The sequence below is a fragment of the Acanthisitta chloris genome, unplaced genomic scaffold (genome assembly GCF_000695815.1).
Source record: "Acanthisitta chloris isolate BGI_N310 unplaced genomic scaffold, ASM69581v1 scaffold3248, whole genome shotgun sequence".
NCBI classification, from domain to species: domain Eukaryota; kingdom Metazoa; phylum Chordata; class Aves; order Passeriformes; family Acanthisittidae; genus Acanthisitta; species Acanthisitta chloris.
In genome coordinates, this window is record NW_008687425.1 from 2,158 (window position 1) to 20,327 (window position 18,170).

Below are 18,170 nucleotides of genomic sequence, written 5' to 3' on the forward strand. Positions count from 1 at the left end.
CTGGAGCCTCTCTGTGCTCTGGTCCAGAAGCTCCCCAGGAGCTTTTTCTGCCTTTGCAGGTCCCCTGAGCCAGGCAGCACTTGGCTGATGCACTGAGCTTTACTACCTCCTGCCACATCCATTCTCTGGAACCCTGAGGTGCAACCTTGCTTGAGGCTGTCTCACCCCACCCATGGTGGGTGCTGAGAAAATTCAGGGTCAGCAAGAGGTGGATCTTGAAATACAGGGTTAGCCCAGTATAAATAGGAAAAAGAAACCCATTAACTTCTCACTGCTGGCCCTAGGCTGCTATTTATGTGATCGGAAATCACTAACAGGGGGGGGAAAAAAAAGCTCCACATCAGGATCACAGAGGTCTCCACCCTGGAAAAAAAAGCTTTTAAGACCAGGGAAGTCCATCAGCAGAGGAACACAGCATTACACCAAGACTGCCCCAGGGAGGGAAGAAACCCAAGGTGCAGCCTGACCCTTGCAGCTCAGACAGCAGCTCCTGGGGATGCTGGAGAACATCCCATCCCATCTGGCTGGAGCAGCCCCCAGCAGCTGCAGGAGGACACTCTCCCAGGAGCACCCCAGCAGCGAGGAGATGTGCATACACACCTGCACGGGCCGCACCAGTCCGTTTGTTGGTTGAGGCCAAAGCGAGCTCTGCATTTCTTAGGAGAGGCAGGATCTGAACACAGAAGCATGCGTGGCGGAGAATGGGCAAGGCAGAGGCACAAGGAGGAGGAGGAGCAGGAGGAAGAGAAGAGGCAACATCATTTTAGCCACTTGAACACACGACTAACAGACTACAATCCCTTTTTTTTTCATTTTTCTTTTTTTTTTTTTTCCTGCTACAGAACGGCGCTGGCATCGCCTCTCCTGGAAAAAAAAGTGATCGTTAGGCAAATATCAGTGATCACTGCTGGCAGCTGGAGGAGGTTTGAGAAACAGCTCTGGGAAATGTGGGCAATTACGGGGAAATTCACAGCTCTTCAAACTTCTTAAGTGTGGAAAAGCTGCCAAATCCCGGAGGTGCTGCCTGGCTCCAATGTCTGCATCCTTACCTGCTCCCTGCCTTCCTAGCAGCGACTGTGCAGAGCTCAGACTGCACATGGAAAAAAGAGGAGGAAACGTTGCAGAAGCAGGTTGAGAGCAGAGTCAGCACCGAGGAGACCCAGGCCCAGCTCATTCCACTCTGCCCCCATCATTCCCCTTCCAGGGCTAAAGGAAAAGCTTTTCTCCATGGCCTTCCCTACAGTGTTGTCATTTTACTGTATAATTATGGGACTCCTTAGGGTGAAGCTCTGTTTGCTTTCAGGCACATCATGTTTTTCTCTAGTGCTGTAAACAGGATTTGAACAGCACATTTCTGTGCTGGATTCAGCCTCCCTCTTTCAGCCACCACCAGTGTCTCCTGTTGTGTATGACCAGTCGTTGGTTTTCAATCCATAACAGGCAAAATTATCATTTTTGTATCACACAGATAAGACATATATATATATAGACATATAAATATTTATAGACACAACTAGATATAAGCCTAAAAGCTTTGTATCCCCCTTATCAGCCTAGACACCAAGTGAGATCAATAGTGTTAATTAAACTGAAGGTATTACTGGGACACAGATATGGAATTGCTTTTTATGGGCAACTCAAAGACATCATCCAATGGTGATTCATTAAATGAATGAGATAATCTGATGCATTATTGCAGGCTGCAGGATTCTGGTTGCAAGGACACATAACCCACAGCAGTAACACCAGAGCTGACCTCCCATGTCCTGTCCAACAACTGAACTGCCCAAATGCAGCCAGATGTGCACCTTGGGGTCCCCAATGGAGGTGTGACAAGGGTGTGGGTGTGCAAGGCTGGGAGAGCTACAGCCTGACCTGGCACCCTCTCCAGAGAGCATTTCTGGAAGGAGAACCAGTGTTTTGCTTAGAAAAAACAGTAACTTACCATCTGACTTAGTTTCATCCAAAAGTAAGTAAGAGCCCCAAGCAGTAATGAACTGGTGGGCTAGAGAGTGGGAAAAAGGCCTTTTCTAACCAGCAGTGTGGTGCAGGGATGCAGCTGGTACTGGGATTTAGTATGACTATGCTTTGGGTTACTTGGAAATGAAAACCAAACTTGGGTGATCTTCAATCCTGTCACTGCATTTCATCCCACATGCAATATTGATGCCTTTAAGAGTTGTTTTCTTTAATTAATGACATCTGTAGGTCTGATGGGCCATTCACCCTGGAGGTTTTCAAGGTGTTATGTTTAGGGATAGTTTATATGAAGTTCTACACTCGCCAAAAAGCTAATCTTTTCCATTTTCACACACACTACCCATGGTCAAATTCAAACATATCTATGAAAAAGTCACAGAAATGTTACATTACTGTTTCTTCAACCAATAATAAATGTGTATTTCTTTAGTTAAGCTCAGGAGAATAAAAGAACACATAGTAAACCCCAACAAGTACTTCAGATTATCCCTCTGAGCAGAACTGCAGGGCCAGCAGCCAGCAGCATTTACCTGAGTTGGAATCTTGCTGCTTTTCCCGTGTTCGTCTCTTCTTTTTCCCCTGGGAAATCAAAGGAAAGGCTGTTATCCATGCTCCAAGAGACCCAGGGTGCTGTGCAGTGTTTCTGGGGTTGGAGTGGGTGCTGGGGTGGCTGCTGCCTCCCAGGTGACCATGGTAAGAGCCACAGTGCTGCTGGCTCATCCCATTCCAGGGAAAGGTGAACTGGAAAAGGCTGCAAAGCTTTATCTGTGAGGGCATCCCTACTTCCCTCACTGTCCACTCCAATGCTCCTGAGAAGGAACCCAGGAAGAACTCTCAAATGTGTGTTTGCACACATGCCTATGGCTGCTTTCTACACAGCACAAACTCATGCTGGGCTTGTACCTTTTCTCAGAGATTATCCCTCATTTCCAGCACCCCTGGATGCAGCTCCACAGCCATTCTGGCTCAGCACTCTGCATGAGATCTGCACAGATGTGGAAACAGCCACAGAAACTCAGGGGTGACATCCCTGCTAGCAAACCCCCCATGGCTGCTCCCTGCTGTGGTTTGTGAGCCCAGGACCATGCTGCAAACACAGCCAAGACCCAGATTTATGCTGCAGGCTGTGTCAGAGGCACGAGAGAAAATGTTAGTGGATGTGAATCAGCTGTGATAAACCAGTTTTATACTGTGATAAACCCAATGGTGCTGTGCCTGCCCTGCTCAGCACCTCTACCAACTCCTGCCAGAACTCCAATGTGTCTCACCTGGGAATCTCACTCATTATTGCTTTAGTTAATTAATTGATAATGAATAAATTTGATGAGATTAATACAACTAAACAAGATTTGCTGCATGCAATGGAGAGAGGATGATGCTGTATTCTTATTCCTCCTCCCTCTTTATGTTTCTGAAAAGCACTTGGCCCATTTTAGTACCTTCCCATTTCCACTAAGTGCTTTAATGTGGTGCTTGATACCCAAACAGAAATTGCTCCTTAATAACTTTCCTGATTTCAAACAGGGAGGAAAGTTTTAGGAAATTCCCATAAATTAATTTTGAAAGAATACTGGTCTTTTTCAGTGCTTCAGCAGCTCTGGACTCATCTCTCATTCTTCTTTCTTCCCTCACCAATAAGATAACCTTGTATTATTCCCCAAACTGCCTCTCTGATTCACAAGCTGCAGGAACTCCCCTCAGTCCCTAATGAGGGCACAGGGTGCAGGAGCAAACCTGTCTGTTGGTGCAGGCAGCTCACAGGGTGCCTTTGACCCGTGACTTTTTCTATGACTTCTTGTGGTTTGAGTGAAGGTGGAAAGCTCTGAGCTGTGGTAAGTTTTTCTTCAGTAGGGGAGCAACTGTATTTCCTGCCTGGTTATCTGCATCACGTGCTGCACAAGTGACCTACATTCCTCCTCCTCCTAACTGCTCCTCCTCCTCCTCCTCCTCCCTGCTCAAGCTCTGGAGAGAAAAGCATCTCTTCCCTAACACCCAAACCAGCTGGTTTACAGTGCTGGGAGGACCAATATGCCCCTTTGGAGCCATTTTCTGGAGCAAGGCAGCAGCCCTTGGTTCCCTAATGAACAAGATGATTGATGGTACAGGATTGAGATTTCCATGGAGGATGTGCTTGATCTTGGAGGAAGATGTTGCCCTGCTCTCAGCAATGCTGCTGCCTGCCAGATGTTAATGCCCTTCAGATGTGTGCCCATCAAAATGTGGGCTAGGGGCTTCCTGCCACCTCTGCTTTTTCTGCATCTTCTTTGCCCTCTGTTTTTTGGTGGGGTTTGGGGTGGCTTTGGTCTGTTTAAGGGTGTTTTCTTGCCCTAGGTGAAGTTTGGGCTTTCTGGAATGAGGGCTGGGGTCAGTGTGGGATGGATGGACACTTGCTGTGCAGCTGACAGGGGAAAGAAAGTGTCTGTGAGGGAAATGATGGAACCTTAGATAAAACAGCAGTCTTGAAGTGGATGGACAGACATGTGAAGATTTATGTGTGCTTTGCTTCAGGTCTCTAATGAGCTTGTTAGGCACCTAAAGAAAGTCACGAGACACAATCTCCTGCAAAAAGAGCCACTATTTTAAATCACAGAATCCTAGAATAGTTTGGGTTGGAAGGGTCCTTAAAATCAGCCAGTTCCAACTCCTCTGCCATGGGCAGGGACACCTTCCACTGGGCCAGGTTGCTACAAGCTCTGTCCAACCTGGCCTTGAATACTTCTAGGGATGGGGCACTCACAGCTTCTCTGGACAACCTGTGCCAGTGCCTTACTACCCTCACAAATATCTCAGCTGCTGCCCAAGATGCACAAACCAGTATGTTTGCATAAAGCTGTATTTCCAAAGATCACCCACGTCACTTCAAAAAGCTCCTTTTCCTTTCTACTTGTATTTGCCTGGACAATAAGAGCTGAAACACCCGTGGTAGCTGTAGCACTGTATTGTTCATCCTATAGACAGACAGTAAGCCAAGTGGGTGTTCAAAACACCACTGAAACCTGACATTTTATAGTTTGCATGCAGCCAGAAATGCCATCACCAGGGCCAGGTGGGGTGTTTGGCAAACACCAGCCCATGGGTGATGTCAGGCCATGCCACAAGAAGGAGTCTGAGCGTGGTGGGCACTCACGTAGTTGTCTCTGGCAGACCAGCCAGGGTAGAGCTGCATGTGGAGCTGCCGTTCCTTGCGAGCCAGTTCGTAGTACTTGGCCTGCTCCTCCCGGGACAGCGCGTGCCACTGCAAGGACAGACACACCATGAGCCATGGCCCTGCTGTCCCCTCCCTGTGCCCCACCACAGCCACCTCGCTCCAGGCACACCTGACCCTGTGTGTTTAAGGGACAAGAGCACCTCATTTGGAAGCAGATGCTTCAAACATGCTTAAGAGCAGCTGCAAGGGTCGGGGACGTGGCACTGGAATGATGGTGCTGAGTCCCATGAGCTCTTACCCTCCTTCCCAAGATCTGGTTGATGGCAGCACTCTCTTTCAGGGTGCACTCAGCAATGACTTTCGCCCGCATTTCTTTCATATACAACATGAAAGCATTCAGGGGCTTCTTGATAGTGGGCTTCTTGGCTTCCTTCTCTCTCTTTGGTTCTGGTTGAGGTTTCCTTGGTGGGACAAAAAAAGGAGCTGTCAGCATCAGAGCCACCTTCCAGCCTGGCTGAGCAGAAAACTTAACCCCAAAACAACCCAATAGCATGAGCAGGTGGGTGGCCTGAGATCTGCACCTTGGATGCAGACAGAGCTCATTGTTCATCCATCCTTCCCCCCTAAGAGCGATAAACGAAACGGGTGTTAAGCTACTGATGATGATGCTGAGCAGAAAACTTGACCCCAAAACAACCCAATGGCATGAACAGGTGGGTGGCCTGAGATCTGCACCTCAGATGCAGACAGAGCTCAGTGTTCATCCATTAAGAGCATTAAGAGTGATAAACAAAACGGGTGTTAAGCTACTGATGATACTGCTGAGCTCTACCAGCACTTCCAACTTACATATTTCGGTCATAGTGCTCCATCTCTTGCTTGCCGGAGTGGGGCACGATGGCAGGGTGAGGGATGCCAGTGGTGGTGTTCATCCATTAAGAGCATCAAGAGTGATAAACAAAACGGGTGTTAAGCTACTGATGATACTGCTGAGCTCTACCAGCACTTCCAACTTACATATTTCGGTCATAGTGCTCCATCTCTTGCTTGCCGGAGTGGGGCACGATGGCAGGGTGAGGGATGCCAGTGGTGTGCATGCCAGAGCCCAGCATCAGAGGGTGAGGGAACCTGCAACAGAGAGCAGATGAGCCGTGCCCGGAGGGCTGCACTGTGCCAGGGGCGCTCGGAGCGGCGGCTCACGGGTGGCACTGATGTGGCAGAAGCAAACGGAAAGCAGAGGACATGGAAAGCACTCGGGTGCTGACAGGGGCAGGCAGTGCCCACCACCCCTGGGTCACCCTCACATGGGCAGCTGAGCCGTGGGCACACGGGTGGAAAGGTGCCACGGCGAGGGAACCCAAGATCAAGGTGCTTTCAACCTCTGAGTTCAAGCTACTCAGATCTCTTTGTTGCAGTATCTTCTTAGCGCTGCAGGAACGAACAACAAACTCAACACAGGGTTTGCATGGGAGAGATTAGGACCACCCTGCACCTTTGTTTTAACAGAAATAGCATAAGTCTGAACATGAACCCAACTGCAACTCTAGGAGGTGCACCTTGCCTAAGCAATGCTCTCCACAACACGGGGCTGAGATCATGAGAGGTCTCACTAGCTCTTAGGCTTCATTAGGTCTCTCTGGAGTTTTGGAGGATAAAGCCAGTGCAGTCAGCTTTGCCAAGCTTGCCACTTTATGACTGCAGCTTGAGATGGCAGAATTGCCCATGGGAGATGAACTGTTCATTAGATATGCTGGCACGAACAGAAAAGCTGTTTAATTTAATCCACCAGCACAGTCTGATCCTTATCTGACCAGGTGTACTTTCTCGGCTGCAGCAGTGCTGCAAAATCAACCCCAAAATCCTGCAAGCAGGAGCTCAGGGAGGCTGCTGGGGCTCCACGGGGAACCGTTAGCTCCTCTTGCCTCTGCCTTCAAGGCTGGGCAAAGGTGATGCCACACAAGCAAGGAGAGTTGGCAGCACTTCCTCCCCTCCTCTGCAGGACTAAGGGGCTCCATGGATCCAGGGATGCATGGATCCAGGTTTCTGCATGCCTAAGGGTTTGCATGAGGAAAGGCTTGCATGGTTTTCCTGCAGGAAATCTCCACTAATGGCTCTTCAGGACAACATGAAGCAGAAGCAAAAGCTGTGTGAGCCCTGATACCCCTATGGAGCCACGGGGGCTGTGCCCAGCAGAATGCCCAGAAGGGCTGGGCTCTGTGGTTCCCATCCACAGAGGATATTTTTTGCTCACCTAAAGGGAGAGGCTGTGCTTATGTCTCACAGAACTGACTTGCTGATGGCAGGGCAGCAAATTGTTGCCTCTCTTGCTTTGAAAGCTGAGGCCAAGCAAAACAGATCGGTCTCTGCGGAGCAAAGCTCAGTGGCAGTGGCAGCAGGGACAGGTTCAGAATTGGGGTTAGTGACACAGAGCAAAATCCTGAGCCATGGATTCCACCCTGTTTTCCCAATGCTGAGTTGAAGGCTGAGGTTTCTGGATCTGTTTAGACTTCTGCTGATTTAAACCAACTGTTGTGCATCCTTCATCCTTGATACTCCCCTGAGCACACTTTGGACCAGATACTGCCTAAAAGTGCCTTCTCTTCCCACGGCTGCGTGGGGAGGGTACGTGGCTGTCCCTGGGTGGCTGTGGTCTGCTGCAAGCTCCTACTGCACAAACTGCAAGCTGCGAGACCAGCTGAGCTGCTGCCCTGTCTCACACAGCTCATACTCACCTGGAGAAAGAAGCCCCAGCAGAAAGCGCGGACGAGTACGGCTGTCTAAATCCACATGACGGGAGCGGATAGACAGACTGGCTCTGCCTGGGATCAGGAAGAAAGAGTCTATAAAGTATCCACAGCTACGTGGTGTTTCCTAAAGACACCCTTTGCTAAGGAGACTTGGAGCACTGATGCCCCTGGCTGGCAGGACACTCGGTGTCCCCTGAGCTCAAAGGGCAGTGCAGGACTTGGATGTTACTTTGAGAGAACCTGAGCCTTACTACAAAGGTTGGATCCAATTCTGACCCCCCTCTGTCCCCAGTGATGAATAATGCTGCAGCTTTGAATTTGTCTGGCTAAAATACGAAACACAGAGGTGTGCTGAAAAATTCTTCTTACACAGGAGAAGTCCTTAAAAGAGCAGAGTTTGACCAAAGAACTAAAGTCTGGACAGAGTCTCTGTGTGGTGCATGAGAGGCTGCATAGGAGGATGAATATGAGGAATAATTTTACTCTGTGGATGACTGAGCACTGGAACAGACTGCCCAGAGAGGGTGTGCAGTCCCTCACTAGAGATACTCAAGAACTGTCTGGACACAGTTCTGTGCCATGTACTCTAGGATGACTCTGCTTGAACACGGAGGTTGGACCAGATAACTCACTGTGGTCCCTTCCAGTCTTACCCATTCTGTGATGCCCAGGCATGGGAACCTCCTGGTGTCTGGAGAGAAAGTACCTACTCTGCCCCTGTATGTGCTTCAGGAATACTCTGATTTCCACAGCACATTCTTTTAAGGACACCCACCAATTTTAAATAAGCCAAAAGCTCATTCCTTTTGAAAGCTGTTTCATACTAGAGACTGGGCATGTACCAGACCTGGAGCTGGAAATTATTTTTGAGATAGTAAAATAACTTTGCAGGAAGTTCCTTGCTGTTCTCGGGAAGGGAACCCCCACATTTTCATATGGAAATAGCTCCAAAATACCTTGACTCGTTCTGCAAACCTGCCAAAAGATGCTTCCAGACTTAAACTACACAAGGAAACTGAGATCATAGAATCACAGAATGATTTGTGTTGGAAGAGACCTTAAAGCTCAACCAGCCCCAACCTTCCTGGCAGAGGCAGGGACACTTTCCACTAGACGAGTTTGCTCTGAGACCCATCCAACCCGGCCTTGAACAATTCCAGAGATGGGACATGATGGGGTGGTTATACCTGCACTGCTTACGTTCCTCTGCCCAGGCTGCACAGAGTTGTGCCTAAAACTAGCACCAGCTATTTTTGGCTCTAATAACACAAAGAACCCCAAAAAAACCATGATCACTAAGTGCAGTGCCCTGCAAAGGGCCAAACTCCTGGATGCCCAGGATCTTTCAGGGCTAAAGAGAAGTTTCAGCCCTGAAGAGTAGTAACAGTAGTGGGGCAGCATTCAGCCCCCTGAGCTGCACTGGGTAGGAAGGAGGCTCCTGTTTCTGCCACTCAGGTAGCTGCTGTGTTTCAGCTTGACTGAAATCTGCAGGATCTGTCTGCAGGAAAGGCTGTTTACACCCTGCCAGGCAGAAGTCCTCTCCCACCCCTTAGATGTCGGCAGGTATAAACACACCAACAAACAGCCAAATGCTACCTCGCACCGGGAAACCCAAACACCCTTTGAAGTTGGAGGCAGCTGCCCCAGGGTGGAGAAAACACTCAGAGCTCATCCAGAAGTGACCTGTGTTACTGCAGAGGGTGGAATACCAGGATAGCAACGGAGCTGGGCACTCACAGCTTCATCCAAAGTCACTCCAATGTGCAGGTTAATGCAAATGCAAAATCAGACTCTGATGGTTGGAGTGCATGATTACAGCCTGTATCATAGAATCACAGACTGCTTTGGGTTGGAATGGACCTTAAAGATCATCCAGTTCCAATTCCCCTGCCTTGGGCAGGGACACCTTCCACTGGACCAGGTTGCTTCAAGCCTCATTCAACCTGGCACTGAACACCTCCAGAGATACTGCATTCCAAACCTCTCCAGGCAACCTGTGCCAGTGCCTCACCACTCTCTGAGGAAAGAGCTTCTTATAACATCTCATTTAACTCTCTCTTTTAGTTTAAAACTGCTCCTCCCTGCCTGGTGCTATCTGCCTGTATAAAAGTCCCTCTCCCTCTTTTTTCTAAGCGCTCCTTAGAATTCTAAGGTCTCCCCAGAGACTTCTCCAGGCTGAACACCCCCAGTTCTCCCAACTTGTCTCCACAGTATCCCCCAGTGATGGGAGGGTGGCTCAGGAAAAAGCCGTGGGACAACTGTGGAGGAGCTGCTGGTGGCACCACCATGCTCAGTGTGGGACACAGTGAGTGACATGATTTGAAGGTTCCTGGCCAGTGTTAACTGCCAGGCTGCCATGAACAAAACTCACTTGACTGGACTCTTGAAGGCTTTTATCCAACTGTCATCCCAGCTAATTACAGAGAGAGTGATTGAAGCTCCTCCTTCTGAAGCACTCAGCGAGAACAAAATCCACTTCTGCCCAGCCCGTGTCTGCCAGCTTGTGGAAGAAAAGTTGCTTGCTGTGTGTGGCCACCCTGGCTTGGCAGTTGACTTGGTGGCACTGGCAGAATCATAGAACCATGCAATGGCTTGGGTTAGAAGAAACCTTAAAGATCATGCAGTTCTAACTCCCCTGCCATGAGCAAGGACACCTTCCACTAGACTAGGCTGCTCCAAGCCCTGTCCAACCTGGCCTTGAACACTACCAGGGATGGGGCATCCACAGCTTCTCAGGGATGCATCCCTGGCATGAGCATCCCTGGCACACAGCCCCTGGTGCTTGCTGCTGCCAGCATGGTGGGGATGCCACCTTGAACGTGCTGGGTTTGGTGCTTCTGCACCTACCCACACCAGTGTGCTGAGCCTCAGCTGAGGGCTGGACACTCTGGGAGTGGTTTTGGGGCTCTTTTCATAAATTTTGGGCAGGGAAAAGAATGAACAGAAGCTCTATTAGACACATGTGCCTCGAGGTGCTGCTCTCTGCACGTCAAGCCATTTGCTGCTTTACCATATCTGCTCTATTAGTCACTAATGAAATCACCTGATGAGGCTGATGGGAGGATGCCAAACCCTGTGGATGCTGGAGCAGCTCTCAGCCATGCAACTCCCTCTACCACCAACTGCCTCACAAAACCTCTGTAGAAACGAGACTGCTCTCCCTCCATGTGCTCAGGGCTGCCTGAACAGCATCATCCTACCCCAGGACCTGCCATTTGACAAACAGGCTCCTTTCTCCCCGCCTCCAACTATTTCTTTCATGTTACAGCACAGTCACCCCAGTCCTTGTTTTCCCTGAGGATGAATCACATCATATGAGGAGTTAAATCATCGCCCAAGAGTAGCAGATTTAGCACAGAAGGCAAAATGTAATCTCTTTGAAGCCAAACTCTGTATCAAAGGCCTCAGCCTCTGTTTCCTTGTGGTTAAATACCTGCAACATGAAATTCATAAACAAAACAAAGCAAAAAACACACATTTTGCTTTGTGCTTTGAGAAGCTTCCCATGCTGCAATAGGTTCTTGGGCTTTGCTGGGGTTTTATCTGCTGGCATGGGGGGATCTGGCCCCGGGGACAAAAACCAGTGGCAATGACCACAGAGCACTCACTGGTGTGTTTTTAACTTGTGTCCCTGGGGCAGGTTTCCCAACAGGCATTGCAGGATGCTCCTCAGGGCTGGCCCATGCAGGGGGTACATTTTGGGAGTGTTGCAGCTCATGGTCCCTCCTTGCCTGTCCCCACTGGGGCAGCAGGTGCCACAGGTGCCACTGGGTCATTTGCTGGGCAGGTCTCTACCAGGGTGTATTTCTTCCTCATGTATCAGACCCCGAGGAACACCATGGCCTGACAGATGGAACATCCCATGGGATGACACCATGCTGGTGGCACACTCAGGGGAAGCACTGTTTGTGCTGCAAACCCCAGCAAGGGAGAAAATTACCTACTCAAAAGAGAGACTTTTGCTGTGATTAGAGAGGGTGGATAAGAAGCTCTCCCTGGATTCCCTAATCCACACAGGCACCTAGAGGTAAGGCAGGAGACAGTTTTGAATCAGGTGGTTGTAATCCCACTCCTCAGCCAGGATGAAGCCTTCAGCCTCTTCTCGGATCTGCTCCCCATCTCTAACACAAGGCTAAATTCTCCTCCACATTCACAGAGCACACAGGGGGATGAAGCTGGGAGGAAAGCACCATGGAGGTTATGCAGAGTGGCCAGTGGGCTGGGGCTGTGCAGGGCTGAGCCCTCCTCACTCACCATCCCATCGACGGCGTGATCTGTCCAACTCCTCCGGGAGGGAGAGGGTAGAAACCAGGGATGTCTGAGGTCTGGGAAGGACGGTGCACTCCTGCAAGAAGGCAGAAGGAGATGAGTTGGACCCAACACTGCTGACCCAGACCACTCTCAACCCCCTGACTGCTTCATCTATGGATACTTGTGGACAGAGAGAATACATGTGAAATAGCTGTCTGCAAGTGGCAGGATGTCATAACTCCCTTTTATTTGCCATGGCTCTCTCTGTAGGGATGTGGTAGGTCGTCCACATTGCCGCAGAATCACAAACGTTCGTGTAAGGAAAAGCAGTTTGCTCTTGCACAAGCATCATCCCTGCTCCATGCCACTCTGAGGCCAAGCAGCAACTTGCTTTCCTAAGGATTTGGTGGACTCCAGGCATCCCCCTATGCTTCCTGGAGTGCCTGCTCAGGTGCTCAATGGATAGTCAAAGTTGTTCTCTACCCTCTCCCCATTAGCCATCCACGGGACCCCCCGTGAGCAGGCAGTAGGGATGCCCCAGCAGGCATCACTTATATCTCCATTTTAAACAATTTGAGTTCAAAACAACTGTTCTGTGGGCTCTTTGGGTGCCAAGGAGCTGTGGAGGTGGGTATGGTGCCAGCTGGGAATTCACCCTCTGCACGGGGAATCCCTGTGTGATCTTCAAAGCTGTTGGCACAGGCAGCATGGCCAGAGGACACAGCTGTAGCATTTCTATCTGGACTTGAAAACATCCTGTGGTGCCTAGGGCTGTGGGTGGGACTCAGACAACTACAGTGCTGCTGGAAAATACAGCCTCCAGCTGACCCCTGGACTGGGAAACTGGAGGGGCACTGGGGCTGAGCTCTGCCACAGTATGGTGTAATGTTGGCTGCTGTCGAGCCTCAGACAAAATTGGGTACAGGGATCATCCAGTGGCTGTCCTGGGCCATGAATACACGAACAAATTGGTGATGAGTTGCAAGCAGTTGCAAACTCAGAAGTCTGGATTACTCTCCTAGGTGTAGGAATGATAAATTATTAATCAGGAATGACACCAACAGATTCTAAGCATCTTATTAGGAGTTAGCTAAAATAAGTATATATCTGACCTGAAAGGAATACAATAACTTAGTGTGAGATTTATTTCAAGTGGGACTCAGCAGCCCACTGAGGGCCAAACAAAATCAGCACCTGTGCCAGGCACCTGATGGAATATTCTCAGATTTGCACCTCCAACAATACCAGTTGCATAAGTCAAAGCACAAGTTATTCTTGCTGGCCCAGTGGTTGGGCCACCAGCCACTGACTCAGAATTCCTACTTGTATTTCCTTGTCTGCATGTCCTTGGGCTACTGTGAGACACTTTAAAGGGATGCTGGGAGAATGAGTATGATGGTGACTCTCAAACACTTTGGGTGATAATGGGAACTATTTTGGTGATGAAAACAGAGATGGGACACATCCAGGATGGACAGGGAAGAAAACCCTCACCCCAGCAGTGTAGGGATGGGGCATGCACTGCAGAAATGGGACAGGTGGGTAGGTAGGGCAAGGACAGCTTTCCAGAGTTTATGACCCACCACAGAGATGAATGCCCAGGGACTGCTCCAGTGCCAACTGGAGCCTCCACAGAGGGATATAACCAGCTCATCCCCTGGGTGAGCTGCTCTTGTATTGCTTAAGGCAGCTCAAGGCAAGGGGCTCTCAGAGGGGCAGTGCACTGCCAGGCACTGCAAAGGCAGCACGAAGGAAGGTGTGTTGGGAGACTAGGAAATCTGTGTGTTTCCTCTTGAGACTCAAAGTCTGACATTAGCTGAGCTTTTAATAGGTTTTGTTAACTCTTCCTATTTTTCTACTGTTTGTTATGCTCTGGTAAGCTGACAAGCAATGTGCTGGCTGGAAAACAACCAGGATGTGCCTGGGTATCTCACATCACGGCTAAATCCTACACATTGGTACCCCTGACGAGCCCAGAACATGGGCTCTGGGTTCAGACCAGGGATCATAAAAACCACGATGATGTACCTGGGTATCTCACATCACAGCTAAATTCTACACATTGGCACCCCTGACGAGCCCAGAACGTGGGCTCTGGGTTCAGACCAGGGATCATTCAGTGGGTCCTCCAGACATGAGCATCCTTGATAACCCATTGTTTTACCAACAATGTTAACTCAGTGAAGCTGATGTCTCCAGGATGGTTTGGATCACTCCTGGGTGGAGGCCTTAGCCCAAATCACAACAGTCAGTTTCGTGCTGCTGTTTTGACACTGATTTTCGGGTTCTGATGGACCCTGAACTTCTTCCTGACTGTAGTTTGACACAAAACAATGAATTTGCTTGCTTTCCCATGAAATCAAGACCAGGTTTGTGTAAAAGCCTGGGCAACCTGAGCAGACATTCTGTACTGAGGTAAGGTTGAGAAAAGTTTGATTTTACACTCAGTTTGCCAGTAATCCATGGAGAATGACAGAATAATTGGCTGGGGTGAATTCCTCTGCACAGACCTATATTTTACAGTTCAGGGTTTAACCTCTGCCTACTGTACTTTCCTCCGTAGCCTCATGAACTAATTGACGTGTCCTCAAACCGTGTGACAACCACATAACGTGTGGCTATGGGGACACACATGTCACAATCCAGTCAGCTATCAGACACCGATCCTGTTTAGTCAAAATATTTCCTGTTTCAAGCATTTATTTTCTCAAAATGACAACCTGACAACAGTTTGGGTATGAGTCAAAGGAAAGATTACTTTCCATTTTCTGGTTGACTCTTGCGCATCACTGTGCAGGCTCTGGTCTGGTCTCAAGGTACAGGACAGTTTGTACAGAGAACTGAGCACCCTCCATCAGCAGAGTTGGCACTTGATATCAAACTGCTCTTTGTCAGGATTACAAAGCATTGCCAATAACCTAAATCACCTCCTACTGCTAAGCAATGCCCCAACTGACTAAAGCTCTTGACTTTCCTCATTGATTTGGGTCTGGGAAGATGACAGCCTCGACCTCAGTGGTCTCCAGTACTGCTCCCCTCCCACCATGCAGGTCCCCAGTGCTGCCAGTACCTTGTTTCTGGTTGATGTCAGCAGGCAAGTGGGGAGAGTGGGAGCCGTGGCTGAAATGGTCGTTGCTGTAAGGGATGAGTGGGGTGAGCGGGTGGACTCCGTGCGATGGCTGCACAACGGGAACTTTGTTGGACTGCAAGACACAAGGAGGGAGAGAACTCAGAAGTCATTGGGATCCAACAGGAAGGAAGGCCAGTGCTCCTCACAGTCCTTGCAAGCAAGGCTGGGAATGAGTCAAAACACTACACAAACACTAAACGAATTACTAAACAAACACTATAGCATTCTGCAAGAAAAAATCCATAAACCAAGCTGGGGACAATGTCTGGACACGATTGCATGGGTAAGTGGAAACCAAATCAAATAAGCTTGAAGTTTTCAAAATTCAGAACTTTTTCTTATTCATTTCCAGTCTCTTTTATTCCAGGATGAATGCTACAAGCATGTTAACCAACGCAGTGCTCTTGTTCTCTGCCTTGTCCTACCACAGGGTCTAAATCTGGACTTTCACATCCTTCACATTCACTCTGAAACCCACACTCAGGCTGTCCTAACCAGGGTTCTCATGCAGGTAGACACAGAATCCCAGAATCATTTAAGTTGGAAAAGACCTTAAAGATCATCAAGTCCAACCATTAACCCAGCACTGCCAAGGTCACCCCTGAACGCTGAGGGCGATGCCTTTGAGCATGTGACATGGTCACCAGTGAGCCCTGAGGCTGAAATCTCACTAGGGCTAAGCTCCACTGTTAGGAGAAGGACCAGAGGGAGCTGAGGCAGCACTGGGGATGCAACAAACCCAGGACAACTGAGCAAAGAAAAATCTGCCTTCTCTTGCAGCTATCCCTGGTTACATGCAGTATGGCCATCGGAGCCCAACATCTCGTAAAAGGCACTTTTTGGTGAACACAATGGGAAGTACTTCTGCGTGTTGGAGCAGAGAGAGAGGGGAAGCTGTTCAAAAGAGCTGCAGAGCTGTAAGGAACACACACACACACACACACTGCCATCTCGCCAGCCTCCTCGCCTCGAGCGTCTCACGCTGCTCTTTACATGCCCAGTTTCGCCCGTGGTTGCCTTTAAACCCAAACTGACTTCACCTTGGTGGTGGAATGTTAGGATTTGTCCCAGATAAATCTAGAAAGTAAAATGGGACTAACAGCACCCCAAAATGCTGTGAAAATGGGAATAGGGTAAGTCAGACAGCTCTCCAGGGGCTGGGACTGGGGCACTGCCAGCCAGACCTTTCGGTCCCACCAGGACATCTACAGATGATTTGCTGCATGACTTTTGACAAGTCATTTAGGATCCCTGGACTTGATTCACTGATGCCTTCCACTTTGGTAATGACTTTGCTCAGGCAGAATGAGCACAAAGCTCCAACTGGCTTTGGTGGAGGTGGCACAGACGGAGACAGTGGCTCTGGTTGACCTGTCCTGGACTTCTCCTGGCTGCTCTGAGCTCCTTGCACAGCAGATTGGGAGCCCTGAGCAAGTCCTGCATTTTGCATCCCTGCTCCAAGGAGGAAACACATGAAGTGGAAAGAAAAACACACTGATGGAGATGCCGCTTTACATCTGTCTTTCCCACAAAGGTTTGCTCATGCAAATAAAAACCAAGAGGCATGCAGGTTTGCATTGAGAATGAATGAACACACTAATTCCCAGTGCTTAACAGGTGTAGATCTCCTGTGTACAGCTGGACACTGGGAATGCAACCCCTCTCCCAGCACACACTGCTGTGGTACAGCGTTCCAGTCCTGCAGCAGGGCCATGGGTTATGTGGTTTTCCCATTCAGAGTGGTACTGGGCTGGCTCATGCTTAGTTAAACACATGTTTGGAGCTCTGAGCTTCTTCTATTCTTAGCCATGAAATGAGATGAAGAAGAGCTTTTCAGTGATATTTCTAAAATTAGCTATGGTTTAGCTTATTTAAGCACCACAAAGCCTCAACGGGGGATATGCAGTTCTACGTGTACATTTTAACATGACACTGGAGCAGAACGAACTCAATGATGAGCTGTTTGGAAAACCTCAATTTAAGTGTGTCTGCTGTTCAAAGTAGGGCAGATCTTTCCTTCCCATTTGTCCTGTGCCAGATCCAAAGCCAGCACCATCCACCAGCCAGCACTGCTGCCTGATGACTGTGCATAGCTTTCAGAGGGATGACAGAAGACACAGACCACTACCAAAGCAGACAAACATTCCTATGGTGATCCTCAGGATACCTCCACAGTGCAAGGCAGGGAGTACATGTGGTTACAGAAAAGACATGGACTGTTCTGCTTCTCATCAAAGCAGAGCCTAGAAGTGTTCAAGGCCAGGTTGGATGGGGCTTGGAGCAGCCTGGTCTAGTGGAATGTGACCCTGATCATGGCAGGGGGTTGGAACTAGATGATCTTTAATTTTAAGGTCCCTTCTAACCCAAATCATTCTGTGATTCTATGATTCTATGGTAACCTGGTGGTACAACAAGACTGCAGCTCAGTTACTCAGATTTTCCATCAGTTCAGAAGGAAAACAAGATGCTGTACCAGTAAGAAGAGCTGTCTTTCCCATGACCCTTCTACATTTTCACTTGCCTTGCTCAAAAAAATTTCTACTTGCTAAAGCCACAAGGAGCTGGTGGGAAAGGATGCTCAGGAAGGAGACCAGAAAAATTTCTGCAAGAGGGTGTTTATTCCCCCTCCCACTTCTTCCATGAAGGAATTTGTTACAGGAACCCGTGTCCCAGTAGGAACCAACTAGGGGAAGAAGGAAACACTGCACAAAGTTCTGGAGAAATAGAGAAAACTCCTTCAGTGTTGATCCCCAGTCCAAAGACTGTAGCTGCTAATGGTTGTGGTCCATGGCCATGACTACAGCTCCTGGTCCTTCACAGCTGCACTGTGAAACCATACCTGGCTTACAGAAATCTAAATGCCAGAGAAATGGGATCAATTCATCTTGTTTGCAAAGTCTACATTGCATTCCTG

General features: G+C 49.1%; 1 protein-coding gene across 1 annotated transcript in view; it reads right to left on the reverse strand.

Annotated features, from left to right (window-relative positions):
- Window positions 1-600: 600 nt before the first annotated feature.
- TCF7 (transcription factor 7 (T-cell specific, HMG-box)) overlaps window positions 601-18,170 on the reverse strand; it is a gene marked incomplete at its 3' end in the record, with an annotated part of 61,851 nt that continues 44,281 nt past the window's right edge. The window contains exons 2-8 of the mRNA XM_009080572.1: window positions 15,197-15,329; window positions 12,130-12,220; window positions 6,146-6,256; window positions 5,427-5,589; window positions 5,108-5,215; window positions 2,511-2,559; window positions 601-673 (exon numbers count right to left, since the gene is read on the reverse strand). Coding sequence (XP_009078820.1) covers window positions 601-673; window positions 2,511-2,559; window positions 5,108-5,215; window positions 5,427-5,589; window positions 6,146-6,256; window positions 12,130-12,220; window positions 15,197-15,329 — 728 coding nt within the window. The remainder of the gene's footprint in view (window positions 674-2,510; window positions 2,560-5,107; window positions 5,216-5,426; window positions 5,590-6,145; window positions 6,257-12,129; window positions 12,221-15,196; window positions 15,330-18,170) is intronic.